General features: G+C 40.0%; 1 protein-coding gene across 1 annotated transcript in view; it reads left to right on the top strand.

The window, feature by feature from the left end:
• LOC122540706 (uncharacterized) overlaps positions 1-16,843 on the top strand; it is a 49,419-nt gene that overhangs the window by 22,355 nt on the left and 10,221 nt on the right. The window contains exon 2 of the mRNA XM_043676825.2: positions 15,657-15,762. Coding sequence (XP_043532760.2) covers positions 15,657-15,762 — 106 coding nt within the window. The remainder of the gene's footprint in view (positions 1-15,656; positions 15,763-16,843) is intronic.

Here is a 16,843-nt window from a genome sequence, read left to right as displayed (position 1 = left end):
TAACATGCACATCTTTGGACTGTGGGAGGAAACCAGAGGACCCGGTGGAAGCTCATGCAACTCAGGGAGAATGTGCAAACTTCACACAGACAGTCACTCAAGACTGGAATCAAACCCAGGTCCCTGGTGCTGTGAGGCAGCAGTGCTAACCACTGAACCACAATGTCGCCCTGTGCGGGTTATAAAGGTCATCACCCAGGTGGGACCCCAAGAATTGACGTGCTTGCCTAAGAACTGCAAGCACAGGCTTCTCACTAATAACTGAATCTTTTCTTTATATTTTACACTAAAACTTATTTGTAGAAAGATAATTATAATTTTTAAGACTCTTAAAACTTCCCATTAATCATTAATACAATGCTAAAATGAATGTAAATGTAAAATAAATTCCTTGGTAAAAGTGGAGTTATATTTTAATCAGAGTGGGACCAGGGCTTTTCAACAAAACCATCAGTGGCATGTAAGATGTGAAAGGTTGAGAGCTGCTGATGTAGAGTATTGAAGAACCAGATGTTGAACTAACGCAGTTTCTGCTACAGAATTATATTGTTTCAAAGTCTGAGTTCGTGCTTCAAAGCTTTTTTTGGATACAAGTTTGAGAATCTAGAGCAAGCTGACGCTTTCAAAGGAGTGCTAAATGCGACAAGCCTAGACTTATTTAGTGTGTTCTAACTATGCCCCATCATCAGTGACATAAATTTCCTTGCTGAGATTTCTTCCTTGCCTTCCATATTAGATTGGCACTCTGTCCTGGATTAATTCCAAGGAAGCTTTATAATATGCACTGGAACAGGGTGAGGAGGGATGGAATGAAAGAAACTGATATCCAATCATAATGCATATAACCATGTTAACAGCTGGGTCATTTTTGGAACAGCTACTGCTCAGTTGTAGTTGAATGTGACTTCATTCCACGGTGAGATAGGATTACACATAGGAGTGAGCATTGTTATGGCCAGGTAAATGTGGGTGGTCAACCCCTTATTTTACACCCCTCTCAGTCAGCGTAAATATTTTGATTTCATTTCTAGCTTGGAACCAACACATTTCAATTAAATGGTCATTAACTAAATCAAACAAATGAGCCAAATTATAAGATTTTCTTGAGTGAAAGAACGGGCAAGTTTATTACTAATTATCCTGAAAAAGAGAGCCAATGTGGGCAGTAAGTTTAAAGTGGGGGAGGTGTCTAATACTGACAGGATGTTAAAAGCAATTACATTTCAAAGTTTATCATTATTTAAATGGTGAAAAATCACAGCATGCTGCTGTGCAGAGGGACCTGGGCATCCTTGTGCATGAATCACAAAACGTTGGCTTGCAGATGCAGCAGGTAATTATGAAGGCAAATGGAATATTGTCCTTCATTGTTAGAGGGATGGAATTTAAAAACAGGGAGGTTATGTTGCAGCTGTGTAGGGTGCTGGTGAGGCCACACCTGGAGTACTGTGTGCGGTTTTGGTCTCCTTACTTCAGCAAGGATGTACCGGCACTGGAGTGGGTGCAGAGGAGGTTCACTAGGTTGATTCCAGAGTTGAGAAGGTTGATTTATGAGGACAGATTGAGTAGACTGGGACTGTACTCATTAGAATTTAGAAGAATGAGGAGGATCTTATAAAAACATATAAAATTATGAAAGGAATAGATAAAATTGAAGCAGGGAGGTTGTATCCACTAGGGGTGGAAGCTCGAACTGGGGTGTCGATAGGGTCAATAAGGGGGAGCAGATTTAGGACTGAGTTGAGGAGGAAACCTCTTCACCCAAAGGATTGTGAATCTGTGGAATTCCCTGCCCAGTGAAGCAGCTGAGGCTTCCTCATTGAATGTTTTTAATGCCAAGATAGATAGATTGCTGAACAGTAACGGAATGAAGGGTTATGGTGAGTGGGTGGGTAGGTGGAGCTGAATCCATGAAACAATCAGCCAGGATCTTATTGAATGGCAGAGTAGGCTCAAGGGGCCAGATGGCCTACTCCTGCTCCTATTTCCTGGGTTCTTATGTTACCAATTCATATTTCTTTTTCACTCTCCCTCACTGCTCAAAGCAGCTGTTGCAGTGAATCCTTTTGTGTATTCTTAAGTGTGTTCTATTGACCTTCCAAACAGACAGTCATGGGTAACTCTTTGATGTCCAATGTGTGCAATGTATCATACAGTGTGGATTAAACAGGGGATGCATGTTTTTTTTATGCTAACCCGGTTGGCTGGTTTCACTTTCTAGATATCGTGATAATATTAGTGTAGTTTGTTTTGTTTGTTTCACTTGGGCCCCCAGAACTTGGCTCAGTTTGTGGCCAAACGATCACAGCTGCCATTTTAGGCCAGTATTTGTCCTCTTTAAAGATCATTTTAGTTCATGAAGGTCTCAGCTATTAAAACCATATGATTGAAGTTGAATATTAATAGTCTACTATAAATCATTCCATTTCCCCACTGTTCTTGTACATTACAAAAGGGATAGGTAAATGTTGTGCATATGCCTCCATACCTTCTGTACTATTTCTTCCAACTGAAAGCTGGAGCCCCCAGTGGATCTATGCAGCCTAACTGAGCAGACCAAGTGCCGTCAATAATGCATCTTCCTATAGAAGGTACACAACTAAGAAGCATCCTAAGGTCCATTGGAAATGTAAGGAAAACAGACATAGAGCTAGAGGAAGAAAGATTAAGAGCTGTGACCAAAGGCTTGATCAAAATAATGGCTGCTAAAGTGACTGAGAAACTGAATGAGGACTGTAGATGCTGAAAGGTCAGAGTGAATAGAGTGTGGATCTGGAAAAAGCACAGCAAGTCAAGCAGCATCTGAGGAACAGGAGAGTCAATGTTTTGGGCAGGATCCTTCGAGGATGCCCACCTTGAAGGAGTTTTCCTCCTCCCTCTGCAAATATCTCAGTGAGTCTGCCTCCCACTGCAAACCCCTGGTCATCCCCTCCACTCTGAAGCTCTTCGACCACCCAGTCCTGTTGAAGGGTCCTGCTGAAACGTTGACTCTCCTGCTCCTCAGATGTTGCTTGACCTACTGTGCTTTTTCCAGCTCCACGCTTTATTGACTAAAACATAGTATGAATTTAGGTAGTGAATTCAAGATGAAATTAGATGACAAATTTCACATATGCTGACAATTGGGTGAAAGTGTAGAAACAGCTACACAAGGATGGATGTTTGTACTGGTATAAAATATCAGAGGTTATTCAGATGATTTATTTATTAACTAGCTTAGACAAAATGAAAACTGAGAATTGGTTTTTTGTGTATCAGTTGAAACATATGGCATAAACTAATATCTGTGGGTTTCTTTGCAGTATTGGTCACTGAATATCAGACCACTTCCTAAAATAATACAACGCAGAAGGAGCTCAGTTGGCCCATTCTGCTTCCATTCACTCTTTGAAAAAACTGTCCAATTAGTTCCCAAGAGCTTTGTTAATATTTTCACTTTTAAGTATATATTTAATTTCCTTTTGAAAGTTGCTATGGAAGTTGACCACCCTTTCAGGCAATTCATTCCAGATTATGAAACCTCACATAAGAAATTCTCCTCATCTGTAATCCATCAGGCAGCTTGGCTGACAGTAATGGATGGATCTTAACATGCTGCAGCTAAACTATTGAGAAGATCAAAACTGTTGTCTTTGATTCCTTCTACTGACTGACTCCAGTCTCCTTCTTCAGCAACTCACTTATGCCATAGCAAGCGGTTCATGATTTCAGCATCCATTCCAGTCCTAACATGAAAATGGTTGAATATTAGTGGCACATTAGTTGACACCACAAATACCAATGAAAGTAATCAGCCAGAACAATTGTGCAAAGTGACATTATGTTGCAGGTATATTCTCTTTCAAGTACTATTGACCTTGTGGTCAGACTGTACTCACCGACTTTAAATCTTGTGAAAACATGGCTCAATTAATTGCTCAGGCGTGGACAAATGAGATATTAAATTTAAATTTCTGCATATTATCTGCGAATCAGTTGGGATTAGCAGAGTTAGTGCAAAAGACCAAAGGCCAAATCTTCAGGAAACAGCAATGACTGGGTCACATAGTTATTGGGGAGGTTGGTAGATTGATAGGGTGGTAAGTGGGTGTTGTATAATGTATTGGTTCCAAAAGAGTTAGTGTTGAGGCTGCCTTAAATGCTACCCAATCTGATGATGCTACAAGTTTTGAATGGAGAAGAAGGAGTATACTGTGAGGTCCAGTGGATATGTCATTTGTTTTTCATAATCTTTTGTAATTGTGCCGAAACAATCAGATTTATTTAATATTGTCACTTGTATCCAGGTAGTGTGAAATGTAGATAATGTTGCCATTTTCTGGCACCCATCTTGGATTGCAGAGTACATTACTGAATAAACTATACAAATGGCTAAAAAAATTGAATAAATTAATATTAAATTGATATTACTTAGGTGGAAACAGCTTCAAAAGTTCAAGCAATAGAACCTGTAGCTATTGCTATCATGCAATTAACTATAATGAAAACAGAAGTTGCTGGAGAAAGTTGGCAGGTCTAGCAGCATCTGTACAGAGAAAGCAGAGTCCAGTAACATTTTGAGTCCAGTAACCCTCCTTCAAACTGATGGTAGCTAGGAAAAGGTGGTAGAAAAGATAAAGTGAAGGAAGTGGTGGTAGTGGGAGGGGAAGTGCTGGGTAAGAATGAGAGACCGTTGGAGATGGAACCCTAGAGAGAGAGAGAATGACAGTTCAGGAGACAAGGGAAAGGATGACAGTAAACCAGAGAAAAAAAAATAAGAAGCTGATAATGGACATCACAAGTAGGTGAAAATGGGTTGGCTGTGCTGAAAGGCGCCTAGGGCCTGGATTTTGGGGGTGGAAAGGACATGGAAGGAGTTGTTCAGGTTCTAAAATTATTGAACTCAATATTGAATCCTAAAGGCTGTAAGGTCTCCAAGCAGAAAATGAGATGCTGTTCTTCCAGCTTGCATTGAGTTTCACTGGAGCACTGCAGCAAGCCCGAGACAGTGATGTTGGCCAGGGAATACATGGTGTGTTGAAGTGGTAGGCAGCTACATTGAAGTATATCTTCTCATGCAAGACAAGTGCCTCTGTTCATTAAATTCAAGTGTGATTTATCCCTCACTATTGCTAACTGAAAATGCCCTTTGGTTCAGTACACAAGTATCCCCAGTTTTTCGAACATTTGCTTTACACAATTTTGCTGTTACAAAAAAGCTACATTAATACCTTTTTTGTGAATTCGAAGAGGATTTCTGTTTTTATGGAAAATGGCGATACATTTTCCGTTATAAATCACGCACCTTCGCTTTATGTCATTTTTGGCATACGAAAGGTTTCGGATAGTGGGAATTACCTATATAAAGGAGAAATGTTGGATAAAATGACCACGAGCAGGTCCAGGAGAAAGTGAGGACTGCAGATGCTGGAGAGTTAGAGTTGAAAGGTGTGGCACTGGATAAGCCCAACAGGTCAGGCATCTTCAAACTGATGGTAGCTAGAAAAAGGAGTTAGAAAAGATAAAGACAGGAAGTGGTGGTGTTGGGAGGGGAAGTGATGAAGAGCTTATGCCTGAAACGTCAACATTTCTGCTGCTTGGATGCTGCCTGACCTGCCGTACTATTCGACATTAGTAGGTGCAGGCAGCCAGCAGTGGAGGGAGTCATAGTGCCTTACTCTCAGCTCCTCTTTTGCAGTTATGTCCATGCTCAGGTGTGCCCTGGCAATGATAGAGAATTTGAGAAGCAATGGGCAACAAAGGGATTGGGATGTATCATCACCCCAGACAACATTATGTTGGTGCGGTGGTAATGCCAGTGGACTCTACTTGCCATTGAGGGAGTGCAGCAGAGATTCACTATGCTGATACCAGGGAAATCAGGAGTACTCCATGAGGAGAGGCTGGTTTGACTGAACCTGCATTCAGTAGAACTTGGAATGATGAGAGCGGACCTGATTGAAACATATAAAAGTTACGGGCTAGACAAACTAGATGTAGGGAGGATGTTTACCCTGGCTGGGGATGTCCAGAACGAGGAGTCACTGTCTCAAGGTATGGGGCAGACCATTTAGGACTGAGGTAGGAAAGGTAATGAAAAGATAATGAGCCTGTTGAATACTGTACCACAGAAGACAGTGGAGGCCAAGTCAGTGAATATATTCAAGAAAAAGATTTTAAAGTCATCAAGAAGTATGGAGTGAAAGTGGGAATATAGCATTGAGGTAGAGAATCATCCATGCTCCTACTGAATTGTAGAGCATATTCAAATTGTTGAATGGTCTGCTCCTAGTTTCTCAGTTTCCCCTCTGAGCTGCACACTAGCCTGACTTCTAACTATATCACTGTTCCTTCATTGTCATTGGGTTAATGATCTAAAGCTCCCTAACTAACGGTGCTGCAGACTACAACTAGACCAGATGGACCGCAGTGATTCTATAAGTACCTAACATCACCTTTTAAGGACAGTTAGGGATAGGCACCAAATGGTATTCTTCCCAACAACCATCTTGAACAAACAGCAAAACATTCATTTCACTAGTTACTAATCACTGTATATGAGCGTGACAGGTTGTGAATTTGTAATGGAACTAAGTTGTAATGTAGTTGATCAGTTTGACAATAAAGCATGTAACTCTATTTTAGATGGCAACTGAGCATGCTTAAGTTTTGATATTCATTGACTCTACTTTGGTAATACCTTAGGGGAGCTGGAGTTACATTTGAATAATTTGCAAAATGCTTTAAAACCAACTGTTTTATGAAGCTTTAACGGTTTTTGTTTCAATAATATCAACTTGAATCAACTAAAAATTCCAGAAACTGAAGTATATCTTCCTGTTTCTTTACCTAGCAAATAGGAGGTTCAATTCATGTATAATTTATTCAACAGAATTTCTAAAACCTGAACTTTGCGATAAATATAGCAGAGCAGTGAAAAATAGGGACTAAGGTGTAAATTGTCGTTTGGTTGGATCGCATAACTTTTCTGCAAAACATTTCGCTGCTTTTTAATTTGTGCTTGTAGTTCACAATTATTGAAACAATTCCAAGCCTTCAATAATGCAGTAACCTGGTAATCCAGGAAATAATAGCATACTTCTATTGTGCCATTAGTAGGTGGTGTCAGTTTAGTGGTAGTGTTACTGGACTGTTAATCCAGAACCTCAGGCTCATTTTTCTGGAGATTTGAATAGATTTGAATCCCACAATGGCAGATGATGAAATTTGAATTCAATAATAAAAAGCCTGGAATTAAATTTTGCCCCGCGGTGACCAGGTGTTCATTGTTGAAAAGACTCCTCTGCTTCGTTAATGGCATTTAGGGAAGGAAATCTGTTGTCCTTACCTGTTCTGGCCTAATGTGACTCCAGACCCAGAGCAATATGGTTGGTTTTTGTTCACATTTACATTCTATGAATAAATTTTTTAAAATGCAGCATGTCAGTGAACAGAAGTTCTAACGTAACGGCACAAGCCTTCATTTGTCTACTGTCCATCTCTTACTAACATTGACTAACTAATTTAAACCCTGAATTTATATTTCAAATGCTTATGTACTTTTTATCTTTTATAGTGTAACTTACTTCTGCTTTATGCTGGCCACAATTTTTATTGTTTTTTGTGGTAGTTGGGGAATTGTAGAATCTATTGCCCTCTGAATGTCATTTACTTAATTTGTGGCTCGCTGAGCATGTTGATCTTGCAAATAACTGCGATTAATCCATGAAGGTGAATTTAGATTGTAGCTTTTGTTTAAATTTGGTAATGGTGATAGATCGGAGAGAAGGGTGGAGTGGATAGATGGGAAGGAAGATAGGCAGGTCAGGCAGGTCATGAGGGCAATGCTGAGTTGGAAGGTTGGATCTGGGATAAGGTGGGGGAAGTGAAATGAGGAAACTGGTGAAATCTGCATTAATCCCTTTGGTTGGAGGATCCCAAGGTGAAAGATGAGGCGTTCAATGCAATTAGGGAGGGAATTCCAGAATTTTGACTCAGCAACAGAGAAGGAATTGTGCTTTATTTCCAAGTCAGGAAGATGAGTGGTTTGGAGGGGAACATGAAGGTGGTTGTGTTCCCAATATGTAAAGAAGGCAGTCTACATTATCAGAAGTCACACGACACCAGGTTATAGTCTAAAAGGTTTATTTGAAATCACAAGCTTTTGGAGCACTGGTCCTACATCAGGTGAAGTGTCCACCCTAGTGCAACGCTGGCATCTCCACATTCAGAACAAGAGCAATCATTGGCTGAGGGGGTCGCAACAATTCTCCAATCCCTCCTCTTTTATTTACCTCATGCTGGGACTCGAGACTCATGTGAGCACTATTCTGTTGGACCTTCTTTTATTTTAAACAGGAGGTTGCTGGATAAGGTCTCTCTCTCTCTCTCTCTCTCTCTCTCAAAAAGGCCTTGAACAAACCTTGATGGAGTATGGCCTTGGGATGTGCCCTTCTTTCTTTTCATGACCCTGATCCCAGGCTAGGTCCTTCCTGACTGTAACTGTAGAGGGTAATAATTCTGATAGACTTAATGTTGGAGATTGTATTAAGCTTCATTTAATCTGATGATGTGTCATGGTCATGATGTGGAGAATCAAACTGTCTAGCATGAGGTTACACTGGAGACAGACGCATCATCTCTGGTTACTGATAGTCTTTGCATCCAATGGATGACCTCTTGTATAAATGCTTCTGCTCATTAAGCTTTAATAGTAGTTTATTGTCTACCACTGATAATTAGGTATGCACTTGGACTCAGCAGAGAATTTTAGTTACAACAAGCTGAAGCATCAAATAATTTAACAAGGGCCATTCTGACACAATGGTAATGTCCCCACCTCTTAGCCAGGGTGCCTTGGTATAAGTTTGTCCTGCTCCAGAGATGTGTTATAACATCACTTACAAGTTAATGAAAAATATCTAGAACGTTAATTTATTCATAATTTCAGCTTGTTGTATTTAATAAGGGCATTTGTGGTAAAATGATAGTGCACCACTCTCTGGACCAGGTGGCCTGGGTTCAAGTCCCTCACAGTGTGAAATAACACCTGTGAATAAGTTGACTAAGCATTACTATAAATTGAGAGATTAGTGTCAGTTATAAGATGATCTTGTGGTGCAGTGGTAGTGTCTCTGTCTTTGGGCCAGGAGGCCTGATTTCAAGTCCCACTTGCTCCAGAGGTATTCATTACATCTCTGAACAGTTTAAGACCCTGATAAATAGGAACAAGTATAGGCCATCCAGCCTCTCAAGCCTGCACCGCCATTCAATGGGATCATGGCTGTTCCAACGTTCCTCATGCCAACTTCACTGTCCTCTCCCAGTAACCCTTCATTCCACAACTAATCAAGAACCTATCCATCTCAGTCTTAAATGTAGAGAAGGACTCTGTCCCCATAGCTGTCTGTGGCAAGGAGTTCCAAAGATTCACAACCTTCTGAGAATATGGGGTGACACAGTGGCTCAGTGGTTAGCATTGCTGCCTCACAGCGCCAGGGACCTGGGTTCAATTCCAGCCTTGGGTGTCTGTGTGGAGTTTGCACATTCTCCCTGTGTCTGCGTGAGTTTCCTTTGGGTAGTCTGGTTTCCTCCCACAGACTGAAGATGTGCAGGTTAGGTAAATTGGCCATGCTAAATTCCTGAAGAAGGGCTTATGCCCGAAACGTCGATTCCCCTGCTCCTTGGATGCTGCCTGACCTGCTGCGCTTTTCCAGCAACACATTTTCAGCTCATGCTAAATTGGCCCATAGTATCCACGCTTGTGCAGGTTATGTGGACGAGACATGGGAAATGCTGGTAATGAGATGGTTGGCGGGTGTGTGAACCCTCTTCAGATGGTTGATGCAGTCTTGATTGGCTGGATGACCTCTATTTGCATAATAGGGATTCTATGAAAAATTCATCTTCATCACAGCCTTAAATTGGTATCCCTTTATTTTGAGATTATGCCCTATGGTCTAGACTCTCCCAGGAGAGGAACCCATATCGCAACATCTACCCTGTCAAGCCCTTAAGAATCCTATATGTTTCAATGAGATTGCTGTTCAATCTTCTAAATTCCAGTGAGGAGGTCCCAACCTGTTGAACCTTTACTCATAAGACAACTTCTCCATTCCAGGGATCATCCTAGTAAACCTTCCCTGAACTGCTTCCAATAAAATGATGTTGTTCTATAATTAAGAGACTAAAACTGCTCACTGTACTCCAGATGTGATCTCTCCAGCCTCATGTACAGTTGTAGAAAGACTTCCCTACTCTTGTACTCCAAACCCCTTGAAATAAAGGCCAACATTCCATTCGCCTTCCTGATTTCCTGCTGCATCTGTGTGCTAGCTTTCTGTGTTTTTGTGTTGCAGCTTTCTGCAGCTTCTCTCCATTTAAATAAATACGCTGTTCTTTTGTTCTCCTTTCCAAAATGAACAACTTAACATTTTCCAATGTCATACTTCACTTAACAATTACTTGTCCACTTACATAATCTATCATCATCTCTCTATAAACTGTTTGAATCCTTTTTACAAATGCCTTTCTACCTGTTTTTGTGCAATCTTCAAAATTGTTTTTGTTTTGAGATTAGATTATATTCCCTACAGTGTGGGGCTCAACCAGTCCACACCGAACCTCCGAAGAGTAACCTATCCTGACTAATGCACCTAACACTATGGGCATTTTAGCATGGCCAATTCACCTGACCTGCACATCTTTGGACGGTGGGAGGAGACCAGAGCATCCAGAGAAAACCCACGCAGACACGGGGAGAATGTGCAAACTCCACACAGACAGTCGCCCAAGGCTGGATTCGAACCTGGGGCCCTGGTGCTGTAAGGCAGCAGTACTAATCACTGAGACACCTTTATGAATGGGGAATGGTTTTCAGTCAATCAATTTGAATGTTAGGAGCTATAATTAAGTTAGCTGAAGGAGAATCTGCAGGTTAATGTATTTGTTGTAATACATTCACTTCCTTCCTCCAAGTCATCAATATGTATTGTTAACAGTTGTGGGCCCAGCACTGATCCCTGTGGAGGCCACTGGTTGCAAGTTGCCAACCTGCTAAAGAATCCCTTCTTACCATTCACTGTCTCCTACCCATTAGCCAATTCTCTATCCATGCCATTGTACTATCTCTAATACCATGGGCTCTTATCTAATTACTTAATGTTTTGTGCACTGCCTTGTCTATTGTTGCCATAGAAGTCTAAATACAACATGTCTACTCGTTCCCCTCTATCCATTCTGTTCAGAAGTCTAGATGACTCTTCATCAGAGCTCTGAGTCATCCAGACTCTAAGTGTTAGCTTGCTCTCTCTCCATGGATGCAGTCTGACCTCCTGTGATCTCGAGTATTTCCTTATGTAGCTTCGTGTAAGTTTTGTTTGCTTACACTGTGTGACAGTGGATATTATGTCACACTAAAGGTTGTTATATAAATACAAATTAATGCTGTACACACATAAATGAAATTCTGTGATGGGCTGATAACGGAACATGTGTTAGAATAAATAGGTATCCTTAAGCATTGTCCATTCATCTCTAGAACTCAACTTTGGATTACTGAAAATCAACTTGTTTGTATTGGCTGCTAACTTTGGCCAGATGTTTTTAATGTGAGGGAGTTTTATAATCCAAATTTACATGTGTCCTTGTTTCTGCAGGTAGAAGGCAGAAATTTTGTATGTTAAGTGTACTAAAGTATGGTGCTAGAAATGTTTGTAAGAAATTAATTCCTTCCCTTTCTGTACAGAAATTAATAATTTGATATTATCTCATTATTAATATGTGGCTTTTTAAACTTTGATGTTGTGTAACTTATTATGAGGCACTCCAATATTCTGGTTTCCAAATCCATCAGCCGCGATTAGATTATTAAATTCTGTAGCCATTTGGTGGTCACATTTTGAAATCTAATTAAAGATGCTGAGTGCTACCTTAAGAATATGTCAGATTTTTATCTGTCATTTTATTCCAGAAGCTAAAATGTTGATTTTAGAGTGGCGCTCAAACTGGCTTTTAAAAGAATGATTGCGTACTCTGAAAAGAGATTCCACAATCATTGGCATTGTGACTTCGAGGTAACATTTCAGCATTGTAGCCTTAATTTTCACTTGAGGAGATGGCCTCATGGTATTGTTGCTCGGCTGTTAGTCCCGAGGCTGAGATGATATTCTGCAGAGCTGGATTCAAATCCTGCCCATGGTAGGTGGTGGAATATGAATTCAATGCACATCTGGAGCTAAGAACATAATGATGACTATGACTAGATTGTTAGGGAAAGCTCATCTGGTTTACTAATATGTATCAGGGAGGGGAACTGCCATCCTTACCTAGTCTGGTCTATATGTGACTCTAGATCCACAGTAAAGTGGCTGACTCTTAACAATTAGCAATGGGCAATAAATTCTGACCTAGCTAGCAATGCCCTCATCCTGTGAATGATTTAAAAAATCAGATACCTTTATTGTGTTCTAGACAGAGAAATGGAGGTTTGTAGGAGGAAAATAGTTTCTTCAAAAGGTAGGTCACAATTAAATAAATTAATCTTTGGCTGCATTTTGCTAGTTTTCCTGTATGACCTTACATCAGTAACCTTTACACAGATCCAATTTTCTGAAGCCTTATTGAGGTATCGTTTAATTGTTAGTCTGAAGTCCATTGCCACTCCTTGCTTGGCACAATGTATTTACCATTAAACTGTTTCTGATAGTGTTTGCAGAAAGAGAATGTTTGAAGTACAAAGTTTATTTACTGTTAAATGGTATATATTAACACTATATATTTCAATTTAACCTTTCCAGAGAATTTGGGTTGTAGTCTTTTACTATAGATTTACAACATCAACTTCCAGGAGTTTTTATACGTTTCACAATTTTGGAATTCTGTGGTTCCGTGTTGAGTCTTCTGAAGAACCAACATCATTAAAAATGCTAATTTTCTGAATATTGCCTCTTTAATGTTCATAGGACCTTGTGGTTAACATTGGTTACTGGATTTCCTACATTAAAACAGCAAGAATGTTTCAAAATAATTAACTGGCTGCTAAGCATTTTGGGACCTCCCATGTTCTAAAAAGATGCTGAACAATTTTAAGTCTTTTCTTCATAAAACCTGCAAAGTAGTTTACTGGGTTTGTGTTGTACTAACATGAATGTGTTTGGGAACTGACAGTGCACAGAAAATTTAAATCCTGCAACCCCATGTTCAGAGTTAGTTTTAAAGTTTTAGCTCTTTAAATTCTGTTTTTAACAAAAGCAGCCTAAGCCTTGCCTGGTATTAGTCTGTGATGGCTTGCCCTCTGAATGTAATACCCAGTGCATAAAACTTTTTTGATATTTAGTGCTGCCAAAATATGTGTGCTGCTTTATAATTGCAAGGTTTTACCAAATATTCATAACTCCCTCTCCGTGATAGTATTTGTGTGCAATACTTTATCTATGCCATGCAAAATGCAGATGTGCAAATGAGATGGCAATAAGATGCTTCAAAGTCCCTATAATACTGCCTGCAATCTGATCATCACATTGATGTTGATGCTTTAAATACATTTATTAATCTGAGCTTCTGTTTCTGGAATGGGTGGCACAGTGATTAACACTGTTGCCTCATAGCATCAGGGACCCATGGGTGACTGTGTGGAGTTTGCACATTCTCTCCATGTCTGCATAGTTTTCTCTGGGTGCTCTGGTTTCCTCCCACAGTCCAAAGATGTGCAGGTCAGGTGGATTGGCCATGCTAAATTGCCTCAAAGTGTCCAGAGATAGGCAGGCTAGGTGGATTAGCTGTGGGAAATGCAGGGTTATAGGGTTGATGTGGAGGAGCCGGTGTTGGACTGGGGTGGACAAAGTTACAAATCACACAACACCAGGTTATAGTCCAACAGGTTTATTTGGAGGCACTAACTTTCAAAGCACTGCTCCTTCATCAGGTGGTTGTCACCTAACCCTTTCACAACCCCTCTGAAAGCTAGTGCTTCCAAATAAGCCTGTTGGACCATGACCTGGTATTGTGTGGATTATAGGGTGTGATACTCTTCAGAGGGTCAGTGTGGACTCTGTGGGCTGAATGGCCTGCTTCCACACTCTAGGGATTCTATGATTTAGCAGATAAGTGTCTTGATTCTGGAAGTGGGCTTCACAGATTAGAAAACTGCTAAGTTCAGGATCTGCTTGTGTTGGGTTAACTATAACAATGATGCTTTAGTTGACCTCAATGCCTCTAGGCATTGATACACAAAGTTACCTCAGCCACTACACCCGGCAGAAAATATGTGTATGTTTGCAGTTTTGTGACAAGGCATCCAGACACAGTATTGGACATGATCTAGATGAGACGAAGATCATTAGTTTCCTATCTCTACTATTATTTAGGAAGTGAATAGGTAACAGCAATAAACAAGATGTTAATTCCAATAATATTTTTCTAGCAGAAATAGAAACCTCTTAAACTATAGTCAGACAATTTTAATTTTTGTCACACATTAGAGTAGAGAAGTGTCCTGTGAATTAAGCTATTTTAAATAGAGTTGAAGAGATTTGTTCTGAAGCTTTAGGTAAAGGCACCAAAATATTATGAAACACTCAAACTGGCAGCCAGATACTTGTATACACTGATGAATTCTGACGGAGTACATCACTGTAGCTTACTGTGTGTCCAGTGCTCTCTGTACAAGTGGGTCAAAGTTATTTTAAGTCTAAAATAAATAAAAGACAATTTTAAAGCTAAAGGCTGTTTTGTAAGCATATTGCAAACAATTTAACATTTTCTCAAAACTTTCTTAAAGGATGATTGGTTAAAATGTTGTGCAGGGAGTGAAAAATACAAGGATACTGAGTGTTACAACAAAAGAAGATGCTGCAGCAGTCTGAAGCTGCATACAACATCTGGCTGGTTGTATTTGACTTGGAATATCTTGATACTTGTATCTTATGGCAAAAATAAAGTTTGGTCCATTCCCTCCTACTAGTAGCCGTTTGGCAGACCTAGCCCCTTAGTCCACTTTCCAATCCCAGCGATCTTATTATAAATACTTACTCACTTCTTTTGTAAGAGCAGATGAATCTACGCCGAAAAATTGTACATCAAACTAAAAACTAACCAATATCAGACTTTATTCCCTCCCTTTTTCCCTGAAAAAAACCCCATAAAAGTGATTAGCCAATGTAGCATCTTGTGTGTTTTGGAGGCAGAAGGGAAAATGACTCAGTAAACAGGAAGAGATACTAGTTTTGAAGTGAAACCACATATATTGCATGATTAGTCAGTATGATTTTAATTACCAGTACTTTGTCTGAAATGGTTTATTTAATGTCTGCAACTGAGCTGTGGTAAGTACTGTGGAACAGATTAGCTTATTGTATTTCATTTAGGCTTGTTCCGATGTAGAACCACAAAAAGAGATTTAACCACTTCAAGTCCCTTATCTCACTGAAATGGAGATTTTCGGTAACAATCTCCCATTCAAAAATGATTTAACCCTCTTTATTCATTGCTGCATAATGCTTTAATATTATCAAAAATTAGACATAACAAGCTGTTTTGGGCAACTTTTCCTTTGTTACATCCAGGCCTGAGTGTAGGTATAAAGATTGTAAACACTGTGAAACTAAGGTTCAATTGGGAAGATTAAAAATTCCTTTATTTTTAATTTTACAATGTTAATATAATCTTCTTTGAAATAGGCAATGTCTTCAACAAAGGTGCCAGAAAGTCTAGTTGACTATGAAATAGATGGATCTGGCACAGAGTCTGAAGATGATGACATCTATTCTGGCTCTGGTTCTGGTGGTAAGTGATTTTTTTTGTTTCAAATAATGTCCCTGGATGTTTGACTTAAAGTTTTAAATTTAGATGCAGATAAAATTCAGCCATAATCAATTTTTTTAAAAAAATGATCAGGAGTGACACAATGTAGGATTGGATGCTATAATCCATAAAGAATTGTTTTTATCACCGTTTGCACATTCTTGCCCTCTACCCATCGCCATCTCTAAAGCAACACAAATACTTAAACCCTTTTCAAAATGTAACTATTTCTGTTAGGAAGTAGGGAAAATTGAGTACTGTTCAGCCAACTATTTTGATGTGCATTGTGCTGTTTGTATACCTCTTTGACTGAGCCTCCAATATTTGGGATACACCAAGAAAAATGTGCTGTTATGAGTCATTGAATCCTTATGATGTGGAAGCAGGCCATTCTGCCCATCTAATCCCTCTAAAGAGCATCCCACCTATCCCAGTAACTCAGTATTTCCACGTCTAATCCACCTAGCCTGCACATCATTTAGCATGGCCAATCCACCTAACCTGCACATCTTTAGACTGTGGGAGGAAACCAGAGCACCTGGGCAAAATCTGCACAGACACAGGGAGAATGTGCAAACTCCACACAGGCAATCTCCCAAGGCTGGAATCGAACCCGCATCCCTGGTGCTATAAGGCAGCAGGGCGAGCCACTATTGCCACCCCTAAATTTAGTGAGTGTTTTGTAAGCAATAACAAAGAAACAGAAAACAAATAATTGCAAGAAAAGGATTTCCCAACTTCTTGTGGGATCTTCCCATTCTGTGACACCTGGTTACAAATCCCTGGACATCCACAAAGATTTCTAAGGTATGTAATCACCCCAGGTTGTGTGATGTCATTACCCTGATCATGATGCAACCTGTAAAGAAACCAATGTACAACATTCATTCCCATTCTCAGTGAGGAGCAAAACTCCATTGATGACACTCCTGTCTGACCTATCACCTTCTCCCTATCTCCATCCACCTATCGCACTCTCAGCTAGGTTCCCCCAGCCCCACCCCTCCCGTTATCTCTCCACCCCCTTAGCCTCATTCCTGATGAATGGCTTTTGCCGATTTTC

This window comes from Chiloscyllium plagiosum, unplaced genomic scaffold (genome assembly GCF_037043375.1).
Source record: "Chiloscyllium plagiosum isolate Xiang-an unplaced genomic scaffold, Cpla_swu_hap1 HiC_scaffold_3, whole genome shotgun sequence".
Taxonomy (NCBI): Eukaryota; Metazoa; Chordata; class Chondrichthyes; order Orectolobiformes; family Hemiscylliidae; genus Chiloscyllium; species Chiloscyllium plagiosum.
The sequence above is the reverse complement of the archived record's forward strand: the minus strand, read 5'-3'. Positions and strand labels throughout refer to the sequence as shown.